Genomic DNA, 26,925 nt, shown 5'->3' on the forward strand with positions numbered 1-26,925 from the left:
ATGCCTTCAAGTGCACTTATTAATTCAACAATGTACATTACCTATAACTTATATAGTATTCATAAGCTAGCCTTTTCAATATATGATGAGCTGCTATGTCAGGTAGACTGCCATTTGTATTTCCTACCTGTACTGCAATAAAATAGGAACTTGTTTTTTTATTCACAACTCCTCATGACATGGCCCATCTATAGGGTCATCCAGTTTCATATATCTCCTTACATATTTTGTTAGTGAGCATATTTAACAATCACATCTGACCATATGCATGTTCCACGAATGAGGCCAAATGTGGACATCCGCAGCTTTAGTTCCTGGTGTGTTTGCAGCCTGATATTCTAAATTCAGTAATCCTTGTGCTAGAGGGATAAATATGGACATGCCACTTCCAGAATTCCATTGCCAAAAAAGCCAATATGGGGGCCATGAAATTGGGAGCCAGCAAATTAAGTATTTAGAACTAAGTATGGAGGGCCAGCTGCCAGGAATCACAATATGGAGAACAATGGAGGGACAGTGTAGCCAGCAAAATCCACAGTAAGAGCAAGGGTTTTGAAAATACACAAGTAGGATTACTCATCACAAATCATCATTTGAATCAAATAAATTAGCATAATATAATTCTGCTTCCTTCGATCAGTATTCCTACAGTAAATAAACCGTACACATGGAGCTGTTGATAGGGGGCAGTGAGAGAATGCCTAACCAAATGCTACATGAACTTAAATTCCTCAAGATACTGACTGATTAAATTGCATCAAATCACCTTGTGTGGCACAGATACAGTACATGAGGTCAAAGAAAATAATTTGCCATTTTTGGATACAAGATGACAACTATCCACTGTAAACAATTGCTCAAGGTTACATAAAAGGGAAGATAAACAGATCTATGCACCACTGACAAGTGTATCCTAACATTATGATCAAGGGCATTGCTTTTAGTGCCACCAGTTTTGTGTAAGACACTGAATTCATAAGACTTTGAAATGATCCCCTGCCTGGCAAGATAATTCAAACAGAGTGACATTGGGCACAATGGGATTACAGTTCCGGCCGGCCACAAAGTTCACGCTAGGGCAGCCCCTAGCACTACAGCAAAATTAGCATAGCTATGCAAGAGCAATCTAGCTTTCAGCTTATTAGGACTGTCATGAATACATACAAGTAATGACAACTGAATATACGTAAAACATCCAGTAATGTAAGGAAGCCAGAGTAGAAATGGAAGTGAGTGGAGAGAAGGTGCAATTGCAGTAAAATAGTTTTTTTCACAGCAACATGACTTGGGTCCAGGGCTGCCTGTTACCTGTAGACTAGGTTCAGATTGAAAGAGGCTGGCAGTACTCACAGGTGGCGGGCTTGTTGCAGTTGTGTCCATGCCTGAAGTACTGGGGGTTCTCGATGACGGGGATGCGGGTCATTCCGATGACCACGGCATCGGGGCCGGCGTCCAGGGTGCAAGGGGTGATGATCCCGTGATTCACATGGTGCAGGGGACTTGCTGAGTCCTCCTCCCCGCTTATCACTGCTACAGGTCCTGAGAGAGTGAGAGAGATGGTACAGGATAACACCAAACCGCGCCGTGACATCACCTCAACGGCACAGCTCCAAATGAAAATAGAACTCTGGCTCAATAGATGAGAACATTCATAATGCATTTGCAATGCATCTAAAACCAATACCATGCCTCTCCTGCAGGTAGGCTCATTTGGCAGCTTACAAAATGGTGGCCGAGTGCACCAGTCCTGCAGCACAGAACCCTGTACTGTGAGAGATCAAGATGTAATTCAATGTTATACTGTATGTAGCACTGACCCACTCCTACATTAATACTTTCTACCCTCTACTCCTACTGTACTCGATTAACATCATCAGCAGTCACAGTTGCCGGACTTGGGGACAGCTATACTTTGAAGGCATTGCCCTCAGTCTGCAGTGCATAAAACATCACATGAAATGAGTGTTTAAGTGCAGTCATACTGAATGTGTAGCAGGGGGAAAAGGTGAGTAATCTGCTCTCCCAGTGATCACTGTTATGACAGGGTGAGGAGCCATTGTGGAGATAATGCGGTCGGAAAGTATGTACAGATGAGAAAAGCAAGGAGTTGATTTGAATTTGTCCTTCGACACTTCAAGAATTAATGTGAAAAGCTCAAGGCCCACGGAAATGAAGTGAAATAAAACATTGTAAAAGGAAAAAAGATTTTAATCTTTTTTTTTTTTTTAAATATAGAGGAATGAAATATGATATGTTTAATTTCATTGACTTTTTTCATAGTGATAAGTGAACACACTTTCATTTTTTTAATCCAGGCAAAACCAATCCTGTGAAATTATATAGCAGAAATGAACTGTTGGAAGTGGTGGTGGCTTTTCACAGGTATACTGTGCACTGCATTCAGAAGGACATCAATTACCATTCCATTCACTGCTCCCATTCTCATGTATATAATTAATATACTGTATACATCTGTGTATATAGCCTTGTGTAGTGATTGAGCCATGGTCATAGCCTGACAACACAAAACCAGGAAGCAGCAATGACAGACCACACAACACTGGAAATGCATAATCATCACACTGAAAGACTTGCCATGTAGCATAGATTTTAGATATACTTCATTGGACTCTATGGGGTAATTTCTCCTCTGCACTTATCCCATCCTCGTTACTTCAGAGGAGTGGCAGCCACAGTATAGTGCCTGTGCACTGACTTTCCAGTTCTGAGGCCAGTTCCTTGGTCAAGGGCAACGGCAGGACTACACCTGAAAAGCGTGTCTTTCGGTAGAGACAGTATAATTAAAATTCGCTTTACATTCAAATTGTGATGCGAACTTCCACTGCTGCTTCTACGGATACAACCATAGCAATAACGGCTACCACTATGACCACTACCACTGTCACTAATCCTGATTTAATTTAGCTGACATGATGTGTATGGTTTTTACAACATTCCTCACAAAAGCAAAGAGAGGAGTATCTTTCTTCAAGCTGTCTGCTGAGGCAAAACACTATGTTGTTCAAACAATCCCAATTACTATGTAAAGCTCCCATGGTGCCTGTAATACTACCGTCAAGCTGGCGTTAGCCATGAGAACCTCTCAATTCTCACAGATACAGAACTATTCATTCACACCCCAAAAGAAGATTAATTTACCATCCCATCTGCTTTCAAACAACAGCACCGGGGCTCAGCCCATAGTCAAAGCATGAAGGCACACGCATTTGCAGCTTCTTTTGTTATCTGAAAACCAGCGAGAACAAAAACAACACAACACATACGCTACAAGGCTGATATTTTCTGGTCTCCAATAGTACCTGGCCTTTTTCAGTCGTCTGTCAATCACAATTGCCGACACGCCCACTGGCGTATCACCCAGTCACCACATAACAGCCACATGACAGCAACCCAGAGTGACTCATTAGCTTCACGAGCCACCACAGCACTCTCAGGCAAGGCTCACCTATCAAAAGAAACAAAAAATAAAGCATGCAGAATCAATGAGGTATCGAAGAGGCAGACAGACGGGTGAAACTAGACCATAATGAAGTCTCCCAGAGGCAGGAGAGCCTAATGAGAGATGGACTGACTGAGCGAGAGAGGGTACCCCAGTCCTTTTACCGTAGGTAACGCAGAGCAGTATTAGGGTGTGCATTTCATTTCAATAAACAAGCACATTTCCAGAAGAAGATGAGCCCTCGCACAGCAAACAAATTTCCACCTCGGCAAATTGGTCATTTCAAATGTGCAGATGTGCTGTGCTTCTTCTCAGATTGAAGACCCCGAGTCATAAAACCACACAAGTTTATTGAAGTAATTGAGGCAAAAGAAAGTCTGTTATTAAATCAAGACTTCATTTCATTTACTCGTTAAACCATTTTTGGACCAGCTGCACACGGCTTTATAAATATTTTTTATTTCAATTATTTATTTACTTATTCATATTTTACTAGTTATTTGTTGAATTTATGTTCCTTCAAGTGCCACAAAAGTTGTCTATTTCAGCAGCTACAGTCCCCTCCAACAGCAAGGCCAATTCCTTTGTTTTTTCAATACACTGAATACATTTGTGGTTGAGATAAAAAGATGAATATGAGACAATAGTTCAGAATTTCAGATTTTATTTCCTGGTATTTACACCGAGACTACTTAGAACCATATCACCTTTGGTATCAGACCATCCCATTTTTAGGTCAGCAAAAGTACTGTATTTAAGTATATACAGAAAGTATTTAAGTCAATGAAAGTAAACAACACTTAATATTTGGTAGCGTATCCCTTGCCTGTAATAACTGCATCAAGCCTGTATGTACATGTCAGTGAGTAAGACCAACATGTGGCTTCATTGAAATGACTAAGCAACCTTTCTCACCCTGTTCCTGCACCTCCTGCACCTCACATACATGAAATGCTTCTGATCCATAATGAAAGACTAATACTGGGGCAATCTTGGTGAATTCCAGGCCTCCTGTGAAACATGGGGAGGGGTCTGGATGCAGAATTTATATTTATTTCACCTGTGACAAAAAAAGCACATACTGAGTGTTTTTTCCCCTATGAATCACAGGCTGTGAATGGGTTTTAAGACTGAAAGTCCTTTGCTGGGTGTTTTATCTCAATACGCAGTTCCGTCAAGCAGATAAATACTCATTCCACAGTAGTGGGAGCAAAGAGAATAAAATAATCCAAATTTAGCACACTCCTCCTCTCCTCCCATCCACAACTAAGTCATTCTCATGCGATGGGCAAATCAAAAACACAAATAAAAATATACTGATAGCAAAAATTGAATATGCTACTTATAACCAAAGTTGCCTGCACTTTTCCTGCCACCCTTAGTTTAGAGGCTCGCTGTCATGCAGTTTCTATGAGATTTAGAGCTGAGAACACACATATAAAGAGTGCAGGACTGAGAACACACATATAAAAAGTGCAGGACTGAGAACACACATATAAAGAGTGCAGGACTCAGAACACACATATAAAGAGTGCAGGACTGAGAACACACATATAAAGAGTGCAGGACTCAGAACACACATATAAAGAGTGCAGGACTGAGAACACACATATAAAGAGTGCAGGACTCAGAACACACATATAAAGAGTGCAGGACTCAGAACACACATAAAGAGTGCAGGACTCAGAACACACATATAAAGAGTGCAGGACTGAGAACAGACATATAAAGAGTGCAGGAATGAGAACACACATATAAAGAGTGCAGGACTCAGAACACACATATAAAGAGTGCAGGACTGAGAACACACATATAAAGAGTGCAGGACTCAGAACACACATATAAAGAGTGCAGGACTCAGAACACACATAAAGAGTGCAGGACTCAGAACACACATATAAAGAGTGCAGGACTGAGAACAGACATATAAAGAGTGCAGGAATGAGAACACACATATAAAGAGTGCAGGACTCAGAACACACATATAAAGAGTGCAGGCAGCAGCCACTGGTGTATAAAGAAGCAGAGGCTGCCTGATGAATGTGCGATGCTCTGAGTGGGGAGGGGGGTTAGTGCTCTCTGATGCAGAGAGAGGCCACTGCAATGGAACAGAAGTGGGACACTGCAGGGACGCCATTTCAGTGCCACTGCCCTCTGTGCTCCTACTATCTCACTGTCAAGGCCAACTCGAGAATACCAGTCAGAGGATGCTAAGCTTGCTTACATTTTCAGTAAAAGAATTACAGAGTGGCAATGCAGATTTATTTGCTGATTGATTTATAAGAATAGTCCCAGGCAGCAAACTTGCAGTACTATTAAAGCAGACAGGGCTCCTACAAAACTATCTGCACGACACATACAAAAGAGAAATATAAATGTCTCTCAAATGGTTCTGGATTTACTGGCTAAAATTGTGAAGTGCTGCATGATCAATTATTTTGGCTAGTCTTTGACCAATCACAAAACCAGAATGTCCCAGGTAAAGAGATTGGTTCAGTATGAAGTCCCCCACATGCAGTAGGCCTTCAAAAATATCTCTGCTCCTCATTTTATGGATTTTATGGATTTCCTATTCAGTATCTATGACATGCCCTCCACCTGAGTATAATATATTTGATGAGAGTCAGACTCATATATCCAGATGAGACTGCTTCAAATCTATACAAAGTTCTATACTGTTCATTATCAAAAACTCTCTTATTTAAATGTACAATAGGTAAGATTTTTGTGTTTAAACATTGTTACAAGACCACTGTAAATCCCTTCCTATCATTGAAAAAGGCTCACTGATATGTTGACTTACCCTCTGCCTGTGTTTATAGTCCTTAAATTTGGGTTTCAAAATATACAGTTGACGGCCCGACACTCTGTACCAAAACATTGTATAACTGTACAATAATTCAAGCTCATTGGTTGAAAATTGGTTTTAATTGCCACAGCCAATTGCGTTTCAACGTCAGCACATTTACAGAGAAGGGCCTCCCCGTTCAGGGATAAACAGTGTTGTGGTTTGAAGGTGTTTGTTGCTGCTATTCCTCTCTTGACCATTAGAAGTCTGAAATTACCTCTTGAACCTTTAAGGTTATGTCAACATTGCCATAGACAATTGTTAGCTATAAATGTGTGGTTTTATTTTAAATGTATGGAAATGCAGGATAAACAATGCATAGCACATGGTGAATGCTATGATATAAAGAAAAACTAGGAAAATAAATTTGTGGGCAGTCTCCTTCAGGCAATTACTGTACTTAACCAGAAAGGGGAAAAAAAATCCCTACAATACAAAACCACTCAGATCACCATTGCTGCTGATAATAAATCAACATGGCTGTGTTCATTGTGAGTGATGAAGGATTAAAGTAGCACTGAACTATGCATGTTGATGAGTATGAATCTAAGTGTATAAAATAGGAAAACATTGTTATATTTTATTATATATATATATAAAACCCTAAAGACATAGTCATAGTGAATTAAAAACAAGCAGTACTATGTCTTGGTAAAATAATGATGAAATATCCAGAAAATCTATTTTGAAATAGTTTAAAAATGTATTTTCAAATATTCAAATTTAAATTTGATCATTTTAAATATTTATCTGAGGGTCAGCCCCGGTTCTTTACTTTATAAAATGAAAGTTTAATATATGGCTACGCTTACTATGTATGTACAAGAAGTGAAGTTCCAATTATTCAAATTACTCTAACAGCTATTATGTGTAGACATTTTTAAATAATTAAATATGCAGAGTATAACCTTATGACACAGTATAACACATCTTTGACCAGCCAGGGTATATTAATGTAAAATCAATGTAATAATAATAATAATAATAATGATAATAATAATAATAATAATAATAATAATAATAATGATAATAATAATAATAATAATAATAATAATAATAATAATGATAATAATTATAATTATTATTATTATTATTATTATCATTATCATTATTATTATTATTATTATTATTATTATTTGACAGCTACACATCTTTTCAGACCCATATCATTGAGTTCTCAGAGGAGAAACATCGGTGGATTAATCAGGATCTGAAGCAAGAGCGGAGCTATTTCCTATCTCCCAAAGATAAAAATCTGTCTTTATGATGATGCTGATAGTGTCAGTGGTCTACCAGTTCTTGCACGGTTGTTAGGAGTCCAATTTTATCTATATCTTGCAATAATCTTTTGAACTCGAGTTTTGGAAACTCCTGTTTTTTCACTTATTTTCCTTTGACTTCCTCCTTGCTGATGTAGTACGATTATCTTATATCTATCTCTCATCAGAAATATCAAATTTAGCCATTTTAGATGCACATGACAAAAAAAACTGTAAGGCAGCTAAGGTGTATTCAGCTAGTTGTTTGTTCAAAGGCAGAGGGTTGTAACATAATGTCACTGACACTTCTGCTAATGACCTTTGTTGGGAGGACATAACTCTAAAGTGCTTTTTGATTAGAAGAACAGAATGGCCAGTTAAACTGACCTAGACTAAACCTAGTCCTGGACTAAATTATATTTTGAATGGATATTCTCCATACAAAACTCAATTTAATCCAGGACTAAGCTGAATCTGTGTACATTAAACCAGCCCTTAATGTACTAGGGTGAGCTTTGTTGTACGTCGCTCTGGATAAGAGCGTCTGCCAAATGCCAATAATGTAATGTGATGTGAGCAAAAGATAAATAGACAAATACTGATATACTATACAGTGGATTTCCTGCATTATTCGTACTGAATGATTTCACTGGGAAATGCATAAATGAAAGGGTGTTCTTTTAGATTTTGTGCAGTGCTGTTTGTGTGTGCGTGCATGCATGTGTGTGTGTGTGTGTGTGTGTGTGAGAGAGAGATGGACTGCTGAGAGAACAATCTTTGCAATGGTTCCCTGCAGGCCCTGAACAAACATCTGCAGCAATGCTGTAACAGAGACATGGCACCACCACAGAAAACTATTCCCAGAAAAACAAGAAGAAAAACAAAAAAAACATACTACTTAGTTGTATGTTTCCTTTTCTCTTAAAATACCTCATTACACTTGATATTGTGTAACCATTTCCATTTGGCATAAACATATCCTCACTTATTAGGATGATGTCAGTGAATGGAATCATGGGTGATGATCCTCAATAAAGCTGCAGCATTGCACTATATTTACCCCGCTGATCAAGGAGAAGTGCCGAGAAGCTTGACTGCATCCATAATAGCACACCATGTTAACTGGCCTGTTGAATTCCTTTCACAGGCAATTTCATTTCCCACTGAAGTTAATTAGGGCTCAAAATAAATTGTGTGCACACACAAAAAAATAACAGTCCAGACTGAAAACATATCCTAAAATGGCAAACCCCTTCATCATAAAAGAGAGCATAAAAACATGCATCCTGTGTGGGAGCAGCCGTCTTAAGACAAATAAAATACATTTCTGAAGAAGAACATTACATATAAAATATGTAATATATAATATACAAACTTTGAAATTAAACCCAAAGCATTCAGCGAAATCAACCAAATGGTGTGGCAAGGTTTACGGGAAGGAAGCAGGGCAATCCGAGGACCATGCCTACTGGTTAAGTAGGCACACAAACCAGTGAGGGTGGCAGGCAACGACTTTTGGTTTTATTTTCTCTCTCCTCCAAGCTCCTGTTAAAGATTGCCAGTGCAATCCGGACTTTCCATATCTCCCTGCGTCCAGCTCATCTGTCCTCTCAGGGGTGTGTCATGGCCTGTGATATCCTGCATCATCACAAATCTGTTATTATCAGTGATTTAGTGCTCTGACCTGAAATGGCAGCTTGCACAGCGTATGAGTGGCCAGAAATCCAGCTATATGCAGGAGCATGAAGAAGACATTCATAATTGGACATTTTGGATGTTTTGGTGGCATGATTTTCAACATTGATTGATTAAACAATTAATTATATAATTAATAATAATTAAAATGTGTCTCACTAACCTTTTTTAACAGAATTATACCAATTTAGCTTTCTTTGCATTCTGTTGCAATACCTGTACCCAGATTCCTGTACGCATTCCGTAGACTTCTTGACACTGGATTTGTATAAGTTTAACTACAATCTGCACTTCAAAGGCAAGATTTTAATGTACTAATTCAACCAACATGTTACTTTAGCTGGTATCCTATTATAAAAAAAAAGCTACTATAACCTACTATAACAGCAGTTGTGTGAAGGAGTGAAGTAGCTATGGGGTTAATCCTAAAGGACAGAAAAGCCGTTCTCCGTTGTGATTAGAACATATGGGGCAGTCAGTCAAACCAAGATGCCAATTCTTCCTTTGATTAATGAATTTAAGCTTGCACTACATCTTCCCTTACACAAAATAAAGTAAGATTGATGAAAGAGGCAACAAGCATACTTACTTGAGGGGCGATTCTTCATAACGGGTGCACAAGATGGCTCTAAATTAGACTTGGCTTTCTTTGCAAAGCATTGTTGGAAAATCACTGTAGTCTGGGTTTATTTTTCAGCAACCTCTCATGTGTAAATGTGCAAGAAATTACCGGAGCAAAATTTGTATTCCATTTTCCATTCCATTTTCTTAAGAAAACTAGAAATAGAGCATAAAACACTTGTGGTCCATATGTCAATCACATCAATCATCATTTTGAAAACAATACAAATGTGGTATGTGCCGTATCCACTTCCAGTCCAGAAGGCACAGACTATATCACACTATGTATGCTGGATTGTCAGGTGCTTAAATGTTAGCAGCATCATTATTCACCACATTACATTCATTCAAGTGAATTTCTGCACATTCCTCATATACCATATAATATATTTATCATCTCCTACTTCACTTTATACTTTTCTATTATACTACAAATTTTCTATGGGACTTAAAAAACTATTTCAAGCTTCTTAAAATATTGATTGACTGATAACCATAGACTGAAATGGTGATTGTTTTTCAAATAAATTCCCAAGGGGTTCATGTTACCAGAACAGGGGCCAACTACCATATAAAAAGAATTTAAAAATCTGCATTTCATACAGTAAGCAGACCATGTCATGCGAAGGTCAACTGTGCTGAACTAGGGGCCTGATTGCCAGTGGGCTAGCAGGCCTAGACCAGGACCAGCGACCCATGGGGCACATGTACCCAGAAGTAAAATAGTGCTAACCTTGACATGGGAGCCAGCACCTCTGGGTGCATTGCATTGTTAATGAGAGAGGTCAGAGGAGATGGGCCAGACAGGCTGACAGAAAGGTGACAGTAAGGCAAATAACCACGTGTTACAACACTGGTATGCAGAAGAGCATCAGAACATGTCAAACCTCTCAGTGGACAGGCTACAGCAGCAGAAGACCAAAAATAATAAATACAAAAAAGTCTAATAAAGACCTAATAAATTGCTCATAGAGTGTATATACATGCACAAGCACACATAAACACACACAACAGGAAGACTCCTGCATTATATACTGTGCTCTCTCAAAGGAACTGCAACAGTGTCTTGTACAGTTGAAGAAGTGCATTGACTTTTAATACATTGCAGGAAGCACTGGTGTGACTAGATTACAAAGTAACTGTGGGTTTGCTGGTTGCCAAAGCTGGGTTTTTTCCTATTGTTTTTGATTTATGAAGCTCACATTGTATACGTGTATTGTAAATCCACTTTACAATATCTGCAACATCAAGTTTGGCATGTTGAGACAAGCTTGAGGTAATCATGTCAGAATTCAAAATAAACATTCCTTAGTGACCCAAAAATTAAGACATGTACACATGATATACCAGGAGGCCATATCCGTTACTGCAGCAACTAAGAGGCTGCCAGGGTTTATTTCTCATTGCCATTTTAAACTAAACCTTGGTTTCAACACAACTAAGCAAAGGACCTCATTTGTCTATATTAGTTGGAATATTCTGTTGTAACTGCACTATAAATTCAGAATGAATTCCCTCATCTGCATCCACCTTAATTTCCATGAAAATATGGGCTAGTCTTTTTCTCAGTGTCCTTAATGTAGTTATCATTTTTTATTTAAGTAAATTAATGGCCTATTACATTGTATTCAACGAATATCAAGTATAGGATTTGCTCCATGCATATGAATGAAATAAGCACTATGTTTGACATCTGAAAAGATGTTTCTTCAATTTGTCCTAGATCTTTTAAAATATCTGTGATCAATACCTGGACATACTGCATACTCTATCTAGCTCACAATGATGTGGTTTAAAATGAATAAATGCTTTATTTGCAATGCCTTAACATACTGTAGCTTAACATTGTTATCCTAGAGACCTCACAACCAAAATTGCAAGCCAGGGCCAGTTCCGGCACAGAGGGTTGATATCTGGCATCCTAAATCACATGACTACAGGAACATGGTCTCTTCTGAGCTGCCACCCCCACCCACCCACCTGCTCATGGCAATATCTCATGTCTGAGCACGTAATATTCCCCGAAATAAGAGTGAAAACCGGAGCGCAAATCAAAAAGAGGAGTGACTTCCACATTATTTTTCAGGAGGAATACATGGCCCGGGTGGCACAAGCTGCCACCGCTGTTCCTCACTGCTGGGGTTTGATTCTCCTGCATGGGGACAGGCAGGGCGCTCCAGTGGGGGAGCCATTAGGACCAGGCGGAGGAAGACACCAGCCCCATCCTTTTTGTTCAGAGGGAAACCAGGGGAGATAAAAATTGATAATGTTGCATCATCCCGGGCGGCTGGCCGAACGCTGGTATTGAACGCAGGCCATTAAACATTTACCTTTATTAGTCACACGAGAGCGGGGGAGAGAGAGGAAAAAGGAACAACACTCAATCAGGTGTCTATGGGACGCTACACAACAAACCAGGCAGCACAAAACAGATACATGGCCACAGACACACACAAACACACACACACACACAAACACACACACACAGCCACACTCAATCAGATGTCCATGGGATGCTACTCACCCACCTAGGCCCCCACAAAACACTGACACACATGCAAACACACACTCACACACACTTCTCCTCTACCATTGCTTTACTGTTTTTCTCCTCCTTTTTTCCTCTTGCTTCCCCAATCCTTCTCTCCAGGTGCCCTTTTCATTCATTCCAGTGAATCACCTCTCATACTCACCCCCTTCCTGCAGCACCCACATGCCAAATGAATACAGATTCTCTGCTTGTCTCAGTGTCAGGAGGGCTGGCTGCCCAGAGCACAGCTAATTAGGTACCATGCTGTCAGAGAACCAACACAAGTCCACCTTCATTCTGCCTTATTGGTCACGAGCATATATCTGCACTGTATGCCTTTCTATATGGCTTTCATATCAGCTCACTGCACATGAAAAGGGTTTAATATATACAGATGAACACACACCAGCATCAGGCCACTGGATGGAGCTCTAAACTGCCCATACAACTACAATATAGTAACAATGAATTTAACATAAATACATATTATTTATTATATAGCTACAGGAGAGCAGCAATTCCAAAAAAAAAAAAAAAGGTTCTCTAGGCTAGAACTTATGCCTTCAAGATTGGCACTATGGTTCAATTCAAACCTTGATTTTTGAGATAAAAAAAAAAAAATAGATATCAGTATTTTCTTCTTTACTAATGTGTTGTAAATCAATCACAGTATAATTTGGAATGTAAAGAACATGTACTGACCTCAATCAAAATGAATACTGCTTCACTTATGTATGAAATGTACGGTAATTTAAAAAAAGAGCAGACAGGAAATGAATGCTTGTGCTGGTGTGTTCAGTTACTAAACATATATTTGTTGATATGCTTCAATTAAACTCGAAGTACTTTTTTAGTAGAAGGATATTGCCCACTTTCTCAGCAGGGAGCTTTGCAAAAAATCTCCCCTGCAGTGGAAATATTGTGCAATTAGAGCACTGAAGTTGGTATTGCCAAATCTTTCTCAAAGAAAGTAGCTGCAGATTTCCAAATGTGTCATTAGATGATGTCCTATCATGTAGCATGCAATTTGACATCACATTATATTGTGTAAATATCCACTGAACTGTCACAACAAAAACCACAGAATCTAAACTCTTCAGGTGGTTTTCAAGGTTTTCTTTTAAATCAGTCAACACATTACAGTGGCATTACCTTTACTTTCCCATTGTTCCACAAGCTGCTCCCTGCAATTATTCTCCAAATACAGCCCGCTGTCCCAAACCTAGATTTTCCATGGGAGCAAGGTGATTTTGAGACATTTCTGTGATGACCAGAAAGGAGCATGCTTGAGGTTCAGTGTAGTAGAGAACATCAATGCACCTTGACTTGTACCTTGGTACCTCTCTACACCTTGAACTCGCCCATCTGACACAGCATATGTGGTCTTTCTGACAGCTCTTCACCAATTAGCCCTGTGCGGTATATTAGCACATAGGTGGAGGAATTAAGCAACTTCCATCATCAGTGATGTACAAAACGGGACAGAGGGGTTGGGGGGGATATCTTTACAATTCTCAAAAAACACTTGACTGCTCTCCAGAGACAAGAGAGGACTGAATGTGCCACAAAACGTAACTTTAGGTGGGTCTTGAGCTCACTGCCAGCACACCTTGTTTTTGTTTTTTTGGCGAGGCATGGGTAAGATCTGTCGCAGAGTGAAAATTTAAAAGAAGGCTCACAATGCTGGTTCCTGGTCTGGTCACTGGTGGCTACAGGGCATGCAGAGAGGACAGGGTCACAACAAGAAATGCAGCCAATTAAGTCAGCCACCCCCTCCCGAAGCCTGCTGCCATGAGCATATTGCATCCGGTAGTCAGAGATATCCCAAACCACGCGGCTGCCAAGGCCCAGCTCCATGCAACTCTGTGGCGTACATCAGCGCCCGGCTCCAGTGTGGCCAATTGGCAGGGCACCAGAAACCACAGAATTAGCCAGGAGCACGAAAGAAAATAACCTGAGCCAAAACGCTGAAGAAAAAGAGCGCAGCTACCCGCACCAACTGCTTCAGCCCTACAGCCATGGAGAGCACACAGGACATGAATGAACACACAGTATGTATGTCTATATGTACGTATGTATGTATAGCAATGGAAGCAACATATGATGCAAGCAAAACCCCAGAATTATTGATGTTCAGCACAAAATGGTGTCATCATGCCCTCTGTCCTGTGAATATGTGTGAAGCGTTGTGTGATAATCCTTAATGTGCTAAGACAGTAGGAACACTGCAGAAATGATAGAACAGATTGTATCATCTTTCTTCACACCTGTGTCAGGAAGCAAGTGACACACACACATCCACAGTGCACACAAGAACAGATTTTTCTGTAGCTTGATTTTTTTTTTCCTGCTGAGGAGATATTAACACATGGCCCTCATCCCTGAAGGTGATGCGGATTTAATTCCCGGACCTGGCAGATGACACATAGCGCTGAAACAGTCCTGATGGATAGCCTCGGCATACTCTGGCTACAAAAACCTGTGCCTGGAATTTTCAACCAATCACACCTACAGGCAACAGCTCCGGCGTCTTTTTGCCGTAACTCATTGTTTCGAAGTGAGGGAATGCATTTAGGAGAAACACAGCACCAGGAATAAGGTAAACAACAAAAGCACACGAGAACCAATCAACTTACATGCGTCTAAATTGTGATGCATGTCCTCATCATCCTCAGAATGGTATAAAAGATGGCAGAGTAATCATGGGCAGTGCTGATGCCCTGTACGGTCTGTACGGTCTGCCAGGTTTTTATTATCGCAGCAGAGCGGTAGTACAGCCCCCTGGACTGGTTCACAGATACTGCTTTTCTAAAAATAACATGTAAAGATTTATATGGATTTAACCACGTATTGTACCTTCCAGCATTATCTTCTACAGGTTGTTGAGAGCTTCTATTCCAGTTTATCATTGAAAAAGCGTACAGAATACAAAATAAATATTTCACTTTTATTTACTCTTGGTCAATTCAAGGCTGCGTATCACACTACATGAAAAGCAGGAAGCCCACACACCGATGTGCTCCTATAGTACAGACAACATTTCCATACCAGTGGAGCTTTTCAGCCCAGCATCTGACTAAACCTGATGTGTGTATGACTGTGACCTCCTGAAAAATCACACTGTCTGAATATTACAAAGAAACTAGACATACTGTCATAAACATAATTAATAAATATATGATATTGTCTGAAAAAACAAACATTTAAGAATTGTCATGAATTATCACCAATACCATCTATACAATTACTCCCCTCCCCCCAAAAAAATTAAATAAAACTGGAAAGTCCTTTATTTCACAGCTGCCAGCAGTAAATGCACTTCGAAACACCACTAAACTATTGAATCATACCTGAAAGCACACTATAAACTGAGTTATGAGATGCAGAGAGATAAATTGACTACAACAGCACTGTACCTGCATCTTGGCAAGCACAGTGTTTAAATTCCTCTAAATAAATAATTTCAGTGTTAATGCAGCAGTAGATGGAATACAAGATGCTGAAGCACCCAGCTGAATTCCTGAGCCAGCTGGCTGATTTTCATAGCATATCGTATTTCTCTAAAGCTTACTGTATATTGCATATGGCATTATACTCTTTGAATGGAAAAATATAAAACACTATTAACTTTTCAAATGCATGAATAGCATGTTGTGAGTCATGTTCACTGAATGCATGAATATAAATGTATATTTACCATGAAAACATTCATGGCTGACATGGAGCGAAACAAAAGTAGATCATAATTGTTGACATATCCTGGGAGCTACTCAATCTGCCTCATGAACAGTAGTGAGGTCACTAAAAAAGATTGCTGAGATATACTTACAGAGTAAGCATCTGATGATAAAGTGGTAGCCAACCACTGGAAGAACTGCCACTTTGAGGATCCCCTTCCCAGTAAAATGCTCCACACAATTTTTTGTTTCTGTCATTACACGAGAAATGTGAATACATTAGAATATTCTTTGTGGTTTTCTATAAATTTAAGTTTCAGACTTTCAGAACTTGTGGCTAATGTTCATGTTAATCGCATGTCATTTATGGCTGCATACAAGAACTACTGTTTTTGGGCATACTTGTCTTTGTTTCAAAGAGAGTTCTTTCATTCTTATCTTGACATAAACGTCCACAGCTGTTATCGATGCAAAGAATCATTCGCTTAAAACCATGCACTGGTTTCACATTCAATTTGCTTTTCTGTACCCAGGTTGAAATGTCAGTCTACAGGCTATCTGTTTTTGGGAAATATATCAAAAACTTTTTCCAACTTCACTTACTTTTGTGGAAGCTCTGAAGTGCTCTTGTGTAGCATTTCAAAAGCTTGGGTCACACATCCCATGCATCCAAATGCTTTATTCCACATCTAAAACCTCTCCCACTCTAAATTCCTTCCACTTCCCTGGCTGCTTCCTTCCATCCCAGTCTGGCTCTGCAGCATTTCCTGCAGAGCAGGCATGATTCAATCCACATCTAAGATGCTCTAAAAAACATACACTCCACAAACCATGGGAGGAGAAATGGAATCTGCCGAACTCTGCCAGAGGCTTATCTGCTTTTTAGAGATTGAAAGAAAGACTTTTTCCTCTACTCTGACTTTTCAGTGAACACTCTCCATCCATCACACATTTTAATGTGACATTTCAACGTTACAGAGCACCCCGGGCAACCAATCACATGACAGCATCTGGCACAAGGGCTGGATGGAACTTGGAGATGTGGAATGTGGAGCTATAGATCCAGTTTTAGTTTCATAAGTCTTGCTGAGTTCACCTCTCCGCCCCCCTCCCCCCCACCAAAGTTAATAAAGTTCTTAGAAGTACTTTCAATATACTGCACAGAAAAGTAACTTTGATCCATTATTATTGAACCTGAAGTGACAACCCTTCCTAAAGATGTACTCTGTATATCCCTGAGTTTGCCTAATTCTGCCATTGTATGTGGAGATCTTACATAGTTTTTTGTGCTTCTATTTATTATTATTTTTTGCTAAAACACATCAGTGTTTAATGCATTTACTTCATTTCCATGAAGACAGTTACCAAAAGGTTACAACCCACATTATGATTGCTATCAACTAAAATTGTATGATTACGTGAAAGCAAACTAAAGAAAGCCAGCGATTCAAACCAAACCTTGCTACTGACGTCTTCCACACCTGAGACGTGACATAAGAGAGACCTTCTGGCAAGTAAAGAAAATAATCGATATCTCATCAAAATAGGTTACATCCCTAGTTTCCTCTGTAGGCAGAGGTGTGAGCGTGTTTTACTGCCTGCCTACACTCTGCTGCCGAGGTGTTGCAATGGAGACGAGGGTAGTGAGAGCGGGCAGGGTTCACAGCATAAAGTGTAATTAATCTACACCTCCTGAAGAGCAGGTCCCTGTAGCCAAACACGAACGTGGCCTGTGCATTCGTTGAACCTCACCCTGCTTTCATTAACCCCCCTTTCTGCACAGCGGACCGCGATAGGAAGGGCAAGCTACTGGACATGGAGGCATCCAGGCATTTGACTGCAATAAATATGTGCACAGGAGTGGCTAAACATTACACATTACTAATCAGCCTTTTCTAAAATGTTTTCCTCTGAGAACTAGAGTGCGTTAATACATACAGTATGCATACTGTACTTTGGTGAGTGATGCATTGTGGGTGGGTGACAATGCTACTGCCTGCCGGGGCTTCAGCCTGCCTAAATTCACACATGCCATGCCATATTTGCACACCCTTCACTAGCTTCCGGTGGTGGCCTGGATTCAATTCAATTTCACACCCTGGCATACCAAGCTGTGAATAATACTGGCTCCTTCTATCTTCATATCATGATTAGACCACACAATCCAAGCAGACCTCTCTATTCCACATCCTCTCCCACCTCCCTGTGCTCCTCGCCACCCACTGTGATCCTGCGATGACAGAACAACCAACCCCGATCAATCAGGCAGGCTCATTCACAAATAAAAACACTCCTTCTTGGACTGCAGTTCAATGGTTCTTCAAAATGAACAGAAAATGAATTGACCCCTTCCTCCCTTGCTTTATGTTAGGGGTCTTGAGAAATGACATCCTGGCAGTGACACTTTTTAAGCCACTTTGGCTAAAAGCATCTTCCAAATGGCTAAATTGTAATTTTAATGTGTAGTTGAAGAGGCCAGAGAAACAGCATTACCCCCTTAAGCCCATTGCAGGGACTGGCTTCTAAGGGTTGTATTCAAACAGTATGAATCATAGTATGAATCATAGATGTCGGATATGTTATTCCAGGGAATTGGAAGATAATACAGCTTCAGTGGGGACCAAACACATAAAATCTGTATGCATCTGCAATTATTCAAAGCAACAAGATTGTGCAAAAATATTGCTTAATGAGATTCTTTTCTGTGATCCCTCTTGTCCCAGTATCGCACATATCACATTAGAACTGCCAGACTCTCCCTTTTCATTTTATTTCAGTCTATTCCCATCATTTATATTCAAAACTATACTTTATTAAGTCACCATCTGAAGACATTATGAAAGCTGCATATTGAAATAGCAGGGCAATGCATACATTCATCAGAGGCAAACTATTGTTGGCAGGGTATTTCTATATTTATTTTCCATCATGTAGTGGATTTGCATTTTTATCATATTTGAGAAGATAAATTAGCTCACGTTGCACAACTGATACCATGGTTCATATTTACGGAACTTGAATTGTGTGTGCAATGCATTTCAAGAACAAATGGTAAATAATGCTAAACGGCATTATCAAAATACAAATCTACAGAGATCTACAGAGCACAGCCAAATTACTCTCTGGAACAGCCTTTCTGTTGTTCATTCCCTATGTATTACTTTGGGTTATTCAACTCTATACTCAAACTGTATGTGCAGGTGTTTCAAGCTAAAGTCCCAGTGGGCCACAGTGTCTGAGGGCTTTGGTGGTTTCCTTTCAATCAGATGCCAATAAAGACCCTGAGAAGAAGGTTGGTGGATTCTTTAGCCAATCAATGACTGAAACCACTGGTGATGAGAACACCCTAACAGCAGCAGACACTGACCCTGCAGAACTGCCTTAAAGCTAAAGAATATGACCAAACAAGTAAATGCCAACATGATTTGTAATCAGGGAGAAAGTACTACTTTGCATCTGCTTTGGGAGTGCCAAGTCATCTTCTGTTTTTGGAAAGACATAGCAAAGGTGGCCTTCACACAGTCATGTAATTGTTTTTTTGCTGAATGACATTTGCATTTGCATTCACCTCTCCCAGATTACAGACAGTTCACATACTGCAGCAAAGAAAGCCATAGTGCAGTTATGGTACACACCGAATCTACCACATCTATGTGCCTGGCTGTTTCATTTCCGGTGCATTATCATTTTTGAGAGAGTCATAGCTAAGCGTCACACAGCTAGTGATAAAACATTGAAATTGCAGTCCAAAATACTGCTAGAAATGTTTTCTGATATTGTTTAGTATTGTGACCTGTCAGGTTTTATTCCAGTTGTGATTCATAAGACTGTTGTCTGTATAGTTTCTGTAAGTAAAGTTAAGAGTAATTTAATTGTTTTGGGGAAATAGTGAGGAAATAGGGGCTCTAAAAAACGTGCTGTAATTGTGCAGAGATGCGGTGGTCTGGGGTGGTTCACCCCAATTTCAATAATCCAGGAAATATTTGGATGAATGTACTTTTTCACCCTAATACACCAGTCAGATGAGTATCTCTGTGTTTTGTATGTATTATTCAAGACTTATTCTTATTGTCAAAAGTAGTTATTTACAATTGAAGACTCAATAAAACATAACAATTGCTCTATCTGTTGAGCCTGGTGATTTAAAGAAGGTTTACAAACCAGCATAACACATAGACAGTATGTGTGCATACTGTACTGGATACATTTACAGCTGTGGCAGAGAAGGTGTGACATAAATTTGGTACATTTCCACCAAAATTGGCCCCAGATGGTTTTACTTGCCCTCCCATTGCATACGGTATAGGGGTACTCTTACCCATTCCCAGCTTTTTGAGAAGAACAAACATGGCAATCAGTGGATTCATATATGACCTAAAGTTATGACATGAAATAGATGACAATTACTGTTGTTACTGTACCTGGTGAAACACACATGAATCTGTTCATGTCTAAATAACTGTCGAAACCGTTGTGGGTAAACACATTGTTTTATTCATACTCATTGTACTAAGCTGTTGGCACTGGTGTTTGGCATTTTGTACCGTAAGTGATAAAAATTAATATTCAAAACCCTGGATCAAAGGAAAATCAAACAGAGGCTTTTAGGCATGAAAAGTGCTTGATGCAGAAATACCCCCCTCTGCTCACACTGATATCACAGCGGATTTAGAGCCACAGACTTGGAGATTGGCAGAATCTGTACATTTGTTTCGTTCTGTACACTTGATTTTCCATATGTTTAGTGATTCCCCATGTTTTTAGGGCAGACTATCATTAAAAAGAGATATCCTCCTACATCAAGGATTACCAAGATTAAGCACTATTTCTGGCAGAGCTGTGCTCATGCTGAAGGCATACAGTATATTTCCATTACCAGAGCACTCCCCCGTCTGCAACAGTGATGCTCAGAGTGGGACCAGAAAGAAAAAAAATCTGCTCTTTTTATTGTAAGCCGAATTTGGAGATTTTCCATGAATGCAATCTCATTCCCATAAGCCAATCATCAAAAGTCATATAAAGCTTTTTATTTTCCTCTCAAGGCCCGAAAGACCACCCCTGGAGCAATATTTGGCATTTTTCTGTACAGGGCATAACAGTAATTACATGTGTTTATTGTACCTGAAAGTACTATTCCTGCTTTTTTGGATGTTGATATTTAAAACAAGAAATAAAAAATCCTTTCCAGTCACAGCAAATGGCAATATCCATCACAGCAAAGCTACAAACAGCCTGACAGAAAACCCTCTTCCTGCTCAATTAGCCAATACATGACTTTGGGCACAAATTGTAATGACCCAGCATAGTGTGTTTCGCTCAAACAACAGCTGGGTCTTTCAGACTCAAGTCACGGTAAAACAAACAAACACATCCACACGCACAAACGCACACAGGCACACACAAACACACACACACACACTCTCACACACAAAATCACACACGCACATGCACACACGCACACATCCACACAAACACATCCATACACACAGACTCACACACGCACATGCACACACGCACACACTCACTCACATGTACACACAGAGGCACAAACACACACACACACACACTCACAGACACGCATACAGTAGTCTTGCTTGTAAACGTATGAATTTTATTCACTTTGTGTGCTTTCAACACAAATCTAAGCGAATAAGAGCCACAAATATATCCAACCAAAATGTCTCATGAAACCTTTCAGTAAAAACAACTCCAAATCAACTAATCAACAGCTGGCATGGCCAAATCACCACAAGAGGTTGCAAATGACACAATAGCTAACAAGACTGCCGAAATTACTGAAGATACAGAAAATGTAACTGTTCGCTGTGTGCATGTGTTGTGTGTGTGTATTGTGTGTCTTTGTGTGCTCAAGCATGTGTTTGTGTGTATGTGTGGGTTTGTGTGGATCTTTTAAGTGGGCCTAAGGTAAAATGCAGTTCTGTTGCTGACTTGAAATACTTAATTTATATAAGGTTGTCAAGGGGTCAGGGAATATTGTGAAATAATGCAACAAGGCATTGCCAGCCAGCCAATCAGAAAATCAAACACTGGGGCCATTCATCAACATGTTTTCCCGGTGCCGTTGAAATGCTTGTGGGTATTCTCTGATGTCCTTTCGCCTTTTCTTTGTTTTAATGAAAGGCTGTGCTGTGGTGTGTAGCTCGGAGGTCCTGTTTGTGCTTCATTACCCAGGCTGCACCTCACCTGCCGCTGCAGCAGGCGGGTCCGCCTGTCAGGGGCTGCTGAGCGGAGCGGGAGGAGGAGGGGCGCACCGAGACCTGGTGTCACTCCCGGCAGCCCTGCCTCGGCACGAACCGCACATCCCAACCCCTGCCTGTTCCCTCCACAGCTCCAGTACCACTGTCTGGCCACCTCTCAGTGTGCGTTTATTTAAGAACCACTGCAGCTACCTCACTGAGCCTTCCTAATGAACAAATGCCCTGTCGTACAGCACTTCATCTTAGAAAGTGATTGATTCCTGGTATGACTACTCTTTGGCCAGAAAAAATCATGACTGATAATTACGTGTGCTGTGCGTTGCAATCCAAAATAAATTATGTTAACAGTGGCGTATGGTGGCTTTCAAGCAATGACTCATTACAGCACTGTGGACGTCACTCAGCTACGCATGTCATTCGCGTTCCGAAATAAGTGTCTCCTCATCAATAAACACATCTCCCACCCTTCCACCCTCACTGTACGTCACTTGATTGACAAGGGAGATGCGGATTGGGGTGGGAGGGCAGGTTGCCCTGGCCTTCTCCGCAGTAATGGCTGCCGGATGTATTTTTCCACTTTTGTGAGCACATTTGCATCTGAAGCTAATTGGCGCCATTTGCTCAATGAGGATCCTTGAGTTTGTAAATGACTTGTACAATTGTCACTAATTATCAAGCTCAACGACTGAAATTGGCACGATTTGTTCCCAGTGGAGCAGAAGAATAACACAGACAGGAAGATTAGGTCACAAAAGAGGTGACTGAGGGGAATAGAATATGGCAGCTCTGATTATACAATCACGTGTTTTCCTGCACATTGAAGAAAAAAAACAAACTTACTTTCCCCATGCCCACTTACTATTAACATGCCAACTAAGCATAAAAATGTACACAGTGGCATATTTACATGTGCTGTACAAATTCACAATTTGGCTAATGAAAAAAAAAGCCATGTGAAGGGCTCAATGTTTTTGCATCCTTTTTGTGGTTATTTATTGAACACTGCATGCGAATAGGACCAAAATGTCACATATGTATGCATTATTCTCATGGCTACATATTTTATGCTCTATAGGGGCACGTAAGGCATGTTTTGTGTATTTTTGTCATTCTTTGGCCCAGATTTAAACATTGGCGTCTATACAGTACATTCAGTGAAGAGGACTGCATGAGTTGTTTCATTTCTGCTGTATTTTGTTTTCCATCATTTAAAACATTGCATTCCATTTCCAAAGTGAACTCCTCTGGTGACTCGAGGGCCAGTGTTAGCAAAACAAAGGATTCTGACCCTTTACAGTATGAGAAGTTACAAAATAATTGTAACTTCTAATTCTAACACTAATAAATGTAGTGGTCGGCCACAGTGCACTTTCAAAATTTTGTGGCAAATATGGGTTCAGTTGAAACTGAAATTATGCCCCTGTCCACAAAGCATATTGAGTAAAAATCTGATATAGATCACCTTCAGGTATAGAATGTATTTTTCATATTTTTGCCTCAAACTCTTCAGCTATTTGGCTTACATTCATAAACCTTCTAATCAGATTCCAAGACTGCAGTATATTGTGTCATTTATTATATCCTGAAAAATGATACAGAAGACTGTGCAGTTTGATACTGCTTGGACCCCATTAAGTTCCAGTAATAATAATAATAATAATAATAATAATAATAATAATAATACACACTCACACACAATTCCCCAAAACATTTCCACTGTTAAGGAAAATAAGGTCCACAATTAGGCAGTTCCCTTGGAAGGGTGGATGTTTTTAGTCAGGCATTGCTAATTGCTGTGCATTTATTTATAGCATACAATTGTCTGGTTGACTGGTGTCACTGTTCTGTTTTCCATCTCTGGAATGAATCAGGAAATTAGATAATAATTATTCCCTCGGTAAGTGAGTGCTTTGGGAAAGAGGTTCACTGAACTCTCTTGTCTGGGATTCATTTCACTACAACACAGTAACAGGTTCACAAGCCACAACATAAACATCTTATTACCTGAACTATCGCAAGTTATTTTGTTTGCTTTTTCCTGTATTCTGCTTGAGAAGGTCAAGCCTTCTGGACAAAATTAAACAAGAACGCCAGTCATCATTAACTAGGATCAGTGACCCTCAGTTCAGTCCAATTTAAACACAATATTCTCATTTATTTTGTTCTTCTCTGATGCTGTCATTTGCTGTTTGTACCTGTCAAACTAAATTGGTGTGTCTCGCCTTGGAAAATCTGATAAGTGGCTGCATTCTGTGGCACAAAAAAACAACAACTGCACTCTACTTTGAGCTACATCACCACAGATAATATTGATGGACAGGGAAAAAAAGGTAAATGTATTGACCAAGCCACAAGTTCAAATTGGAACACTATTCAATTGGATCAGTGAATTTACAACTGATCCTGCCTGATCAACAACAATAATATTGCCAATCATATTGACAAACCACAAAGTAGATGCAGCTGCTCGACACGGTCCATTTTCCAGGGTCATATTTCTGGAAAAGCTTTCCGCTGAAGCTAATTGCTCATCAGTGGAGGAGTGAAGTGCAGTATGTCTCACACATAAATTGGCCGGACCCCAGGCCAACACATTAGCCTTCTGCCTCCATGACAGCAGTCTTCACCTGCAGCAGCGTACTAAATCAAACCCTCACTGAGATGTATCGCAGGGGTCATTACATCAACCGTGGAAAGACACAGGACACAGGCCAGAGTCCAAGACTATTCCTAACAGACCAGAAAGGTAAGGGAGCTTCAGTCTCCATCTTACAGTACATTTTCTGTGAAGTGCATCACTTAACCCCTGTGACAACCGTAAAAATATACCATGCAGCTCTCAAAATTGCCTGTTATGGCCAATTGTTCCACTACGACATTGAGTTTACTGGAAAAAAATGTTCCCAGTCTAATATGTTATGACGCAAACCCTGGCTGCGGCTTTTAAACGGCAAGCACCTAAATATCAGAATTTCCCATTCTAAACAGAGGTAGAACCCATCTATCAAGAGATTTATATGTTGCCCCATTGTCTTTCACACCAGGTTACCTACCTGCTGAAGAGTCAATTTTCTAGCTAAAGATACTGTACAACCAGTTTTACCCCTGAATCTGCCTAACACTCCACCATTATAGAGAATTTGTGACGGGAAAAAACAACCTATTTCATAAAGAAGCAAATAGTGTAGCACAGGTGTCTAATAGCTGACAAGAGGCTTTTCAGCCTGCAGAAAGGTGCCAGTCGGCCCATTAGAAGTGCAGGTGTTGCTGCCACAGCTTCAGTCTGTGGTGGGAGGCCTCTCTCCTCCTCACATAGACTGGCGTTCGCTGGATCTGGGTGGGAGCCACGTGTGTGGACCCAACTGGCCTGGCCCTCATGCAGCAGACTGCTGGCTTGTTTGTTTAGCTTTCATCAGCAGCAATCCCCTGGGCCAGTCATGAGCTAAGGAATGCTTACCTCCTTTGTGGCTTAATAGGAACAAATGCAAACAAGCAAATAAAGCAGTGCTGTGGAGCTGTGCAGCCCTGACAACACAACATAAAAAACACAGAGGCATTATTAGCAAGGGCCCCCTGACAGGGGCTGATAATGCAAATAGTTTTTGTTACTCCGTTTTAAATCATTGTGATCTTTTACTGTCAAAGCAGTCTGCTATTTTTTCGGAGGAATGTCATTACTAACAAGCAGAGAAACCAGGTCTCTGAAACAGCCCTGTTTTGGAATGTCACAGCAAACAGTTCTAAATTAGAAGATGCCTGTCATCAAAGATGAGGTTTATACACCAAGAATCCCTTACCCTCCAAAATGTATGTGCTGTCTCTGAAGCGCAGCAACAATACCTCATCACCACAAAATAAAACACCACCTCCACTGACTTCCTGTTAGTAGACTGGAGCTGATTTACAAAACAGCTTCATTGCTCCAGTGCCTTTAAGTTCCACTATCATGTGCAAGTTTTCTGGCGCAGAATATTCAGCCCATTTCATCAGCACTGTAATGAGCAGTTTGAAAGTGTATAGGTTTACAGAGACAAAAACAGAGACATCAAGCCTATCTTTCTTACAATGTCCAGCCCCTCTTCAGTCACTATTTCAATAAGTGTGCAGTTCCACAGCATATTTTCTCTCCTCCAGCCGAGCTCGATGATCTGGAGACAGTATGTCTGCACCTGCAATGGGCATGGCCACAAGACGGCTCACGGTGTCGAGGGCTAATAGGAAATCCATTTCAAATTTGTTATTTTTATTATTCCTTGTCGCTTTGGTGAAGGCAAACATGGATTTCTGGCAGCACTGGGTCAGCCGTTAAGTAGAGGGCGGCGCAGTGGAGAGGAGGAGGAGGATTGAGACGGCGATTCTGAAGCGGGGAATCTCGCCGACCCTCCACTGCCCTGCCACGAGGCTGCCTCCGCTGCACCTCTCCAGAGCGGGATGAATAATTAAGGCCACGGTTGTGATTACACAACAATTACTTTCTACTCCTTAAAAATGAAAAGGCACTCATGAAACATTGAGGGGCTCTTGCTCTCATTAAGGCATTAAAGCCCCTGGAGCTGGCCGGGGAAGGCAGGGGGAGGCTCTGGGGAGGGAGCGATCTGGGCGGGGCTCTCCAGTTCT

The 26,925-nt window shown here is 40.4% G+C and overlaps 1 protein-coding gene across 2 annotated transcripts in view; it reads right to left on the reverse strand.

Moving 5' to 3' along the window:
• LOC133130617 (NT-3 growth factor receptor-like) overlaps positions 1-26,925 on the reverse strand; it is a 156,631-nt gene that overhangs the window by 33,350 nt on the left and 96,356 nt on the right. For both annotated transcript variants that reach the window (XM_061245313.1, XM_061245311.1), the window contains exon 11: positions 1,351-1,539. In XM_061245313.1, coding sequence (XP_061101297.1) covers positions 1,351-1,539 — 189 coding nt within the window. The remainder of the gene's footprint in view (positions 1-1,350; positions 1,540-26,925) is intronic.

The sequence above is a fragment of the Conger conger genome, chromosome 6 (assembly GCF_963514075.1).
Source record: "Conger conger chromosome 6, fConCon1.1, whole genome shotgun sequence".
NCBI lineage: Eukaryota > Metazoa > Chordata > Actinopteri > Anguilliformes > Congridae > Conger > Conger conger.